We start from the raw sequence: 3,357 nt of genomic DNA, 5'->3' as shown, positions 1-3,357 counted from the left end.
GGATAGATAGAATCTAACCGGGAACCCATCCGGGCCAGGAGCTTTATCGGGTTCCATACTATCCAGGGCAAATTTAAGTTCATTCATGCTGATTGGAGCAATCAACATAGAGTTGTCAGAATCTTGGATACATTGGGGAATTAAGTCCATCGGATAGGCCTGAGGATCAATGGGAGGATCATCGGGGGAAGAGTAGAGAGCTTTGAAGTAAGAGTGGGCAACCCTCTTTATGCCTTCAAAATCCTTGATCACTGCGTTTTGATGGTGAAATTATTTTACTGTTTTGAAGTGCTTGTGTGCTTCAGCTTGTTTGCGGAAGAAGCTGGTATTTTTGTCCCCAGCTTGTAACCAAAGAGTTCTGGATTTTTGTCTCCAGTACTCTTCTTCTTCCTTGCTTGCTTTGTGGAGTTATTTTTGCAGATTAACTTCTGTTTGAAGTAGGTCGTGGGAGACAGCAGTATTTTCCAAAGATAATTGGTGTGCAGCAAGACTGTCCAAAGCCTCCTTTCTCTTGGAGGTGGGAGATTTCAACTTTCTAGCCCACTCCTTGAGCCTTCTTTTTAGTCCCCTCATTTTTTCTTCCCACACGAAGAAAGGGGAACCATGAACATGCCTGTTCCAGGACTCTGAAACCACCTCTTGAAAGCCATCATGCTGAAGCCAAAATGGACTGAATCTAAAGGGAATAGGGCCAAGGTTTACATCCATGGAAAGTTCAAGGAGAATGGGCTTGTGATCAGAGGTACTGTTTGGCAGAATTTTGGAAGAGGCCATTAGACCGTTGGTCAGAAAAGAGGATTGGACGAGAAATCTGTCCAATCGAGCAGCTATATGGCTGGGGCCAACCCTTTTATTGGACCAGGTGAACTTCCCAGAAGTGGGCTTGATATCCTCCAGCTCCCAGCCCAACATAAGGTCTTCAACCCACTCTCTAGCTGGATCCCTGACTGGGGAGCCCCCCTTTTTCTCATTTACAGCTTGAGTGACATTCAAATTTCCTGCAATAATAATGTTTTCTGGATTGTACAACGAAAGATAGGACAAAATCGAATCCCAACATGCTTTTTTCTCAAATGGAAGGACTGGTGCATATATATTGAATATACTTGCTTGTCAGAGTCTTTATGGAGAAGCTTCGTGAAAAGCCAGTGTGGAGAGCTATCTTTCTGAATCACGTCATAGAGAGAGCAATCCCAGAAGGAACCGATTCCTCTGGAGGCGCCTCTCGCACTGACAGCACTCCCATGTCCTTTACGCCAGAAGGATTTGCTAGCATGGAGGAGAAGAAGTTCCTCCAACTTTGTCTCCTGGATGAGTAGGATTTCAGGCGAATATGTTCTCACTATATCTTTCAGGGCATCTTCTTTCAGTCTGCTGCCTAATCCTCTACAATTCCAGGAGACGTATTTCATTATTTATTGGAATGGGAAGTGGCTCCTTTTGGAGCCGGGCCATGCTTGCGTCCGGATCTTGTATTCATCATTCCCTTGAGTGTTTTCTGGGAGCCTTGGAGAACATCCAGATAAGTTTTCTCCTCTCTCTGTTTCTTCTTGGATTTTCGACCCCTGGTCGTTTTGGTAGGGGTAACTTGCGAGCTATCTGATTCATAGACTCTTTCTTCTGATTCTTCATCAGTTTCGGAGTCCAATCTGATATGCTCTTCTTTATCGGCAGTTCTTTCATTGCCTCTATCTGCTAGGAGGGCGTTTGTTTCAGTATCATTTTCTATTGCATTCTTTGGCAAGTCTTCCGTTTCTTCTTGAACCCTGATGGTTTCTTCATTCCCTCCTGAGGAGTAACCAACCTTTGGAGCTTCATTGGCCTTTAGCTTGGTCTGGGGTTTCCCCACTGGCCCAACATTTTTCTTCTCAGTCGTCCTTGGGTTAGACTTTCCTCTTTTGACTTCTTTCCACCCTTCTTCGTCCTCCTTAGTCTCGGCTGGGGCTTTAGGACAGTTCCGTTGGAAGTGTCCATGTTCATGACAGGTTCTGCATTTGAAAGGCAGTTTCCCGTAGTCTAATTTTTGATAGTGTTGCCATTCTCCCACTGTAAGTTTAACCGCCTCAGGTAACCCAGCTTCTAAGTCGACTTCCACACAGATTCTATATTGGCCCTTATTATCTGCTTTGTCGATGAATCTACCCAGACCATTCCCAATCATTTGCAAAGATTGAAAGATCCAGCAGTGGATCGGGAGATTGGGGAGACGAACCCAGACTGGGTTTTCCTTCGGGACATCAACTAAAGGATCAAAGTCATGGGTCCATTTATTGAGATACAGACCCTGATTTCCCATGAAATACAGACCATTTCTGAATACTAGATCTCGGTCTTCTTTGGAGGTGAACTCGAAAATGAAAAAGCCTCTGCCAACCGCATAGCAGATCACATTATCTTTCAGTTGTGGTCTCCAGTTGCGTTGAATCCAATCATCAGTGGTTTTGATAGAAGGCCATAAACCCATAAATTGCCCAACTAGTCCTCTATCAGCAAGGGCAAGGGCTATTTTAATTGGTTGATCTTCTTGCAGGGCTATCTCAGGGATTTCCTCAAGTTTTTTAATGAACTTTGGGACCTCAGGGGCCGGTCGCTTTTTCCCTTTCTGAGATAACAGGCAGCGAAAAGATTCTTCAGCCGAGATCGAAGGAGTGGAAGAGGGCTCCTCACCCCGGGGATCACCCATGGCGGAAGCTGAGTCGCAGAGAACTCAACCCATACCCCACAAGATGGCTCCCCTGCAAATCCAAAAAACAGTTGTTCGAAACAACGCACAGAAGACCAGGGCTTTTCAGAGCAATGCGCTCAACAGAGGGGGCCGACTCTGCGCGTCGCGTTGCCCCAAATTGAAAACCAAAGCTCCTCTCAGCTCACCAGAAAGAGCAGACAGCAGAGAGAGGGCGACAGAGCCCTCCAAGGTGCCCAGAGGCCGAGACCGGTGGTGCGAGCTCAGAGCAGAGCAGTTGCAGAGCAGCTCGCGCGGGTATTTGATCCAGGTGGATATTGGTGGCCACCTGCCAAGTCCACCTGGACCCCCACCATTTTTTCTCTCAACATTTTCAGTTTCATTAATTGTAGCACAAATTACTATTTTTAGCAGTTTTTCAGGACCTGAACTTCTAGAGCCGTTTTGAGGCCCTAAACGACGTTTTTTGGGAAATCAGGGGGCAACATGGGTCCGTGGACGGACCCATGTTGCCCTTCTCAAAGTGGTACTGCTCGGATAGATCTTTCTAACGAGCTATTGTACGCGTCAAACGGAGATCGTATGCCAAAGTTATGACCCCGGGAAGTTGATGTACCAATTTACCCAAACGGGGCCCACAGTTTGGCGTTTCATCTCCTAGGGTTAGGTTTTTG

At 46.4% G+C, this 3,357-nt stretch overlaps 1 protein-coding gene across 1 annotated transcript; it reads right to left on the bottom strand.

The window, feature by feature from the left end:
- Positions 1-408: 408 nt before the first annotated feature.
- LOC149246034 (uncharacterized) lies at positions 409-2,683 on the bottom strand. Its single transcript, XM_089439661.1, has 3 exons — positions 1,593-2,683; positions 1,205-1,386; positions 409-1,016 (listed from the first exon to the last, which is right to left on the bottom strand). The coding sequence occupies exons 1-3, from the start codon at positions 2,681-2,683 to the stop codon at positions 409-411; spliced, it is 1,881 nt and encodes a 626-aa protein (XP_089295787.1).
- Positions 2,684-3,357: the final 674 nt, after the last annotated feature.

This window comes from Pinus tabuliformis, chromosome 7, assembly GCF_031772625.1.
Source record: "Pinus tabuliformis cultivar Carrire ecotype Pingquan chromosome 7, CPIR1, whole genome shotgun sequence".
Classification (NCBI taxonomy): Eukaryota; Viridiplantae; Streptophyta; class Pinopsida; order Pinales; family Pinaceae; genus Pinus; species Pinus tabuliformis.
This window is presented reverse-complemented; position numbering and strand designations above follow the sequence as displayed.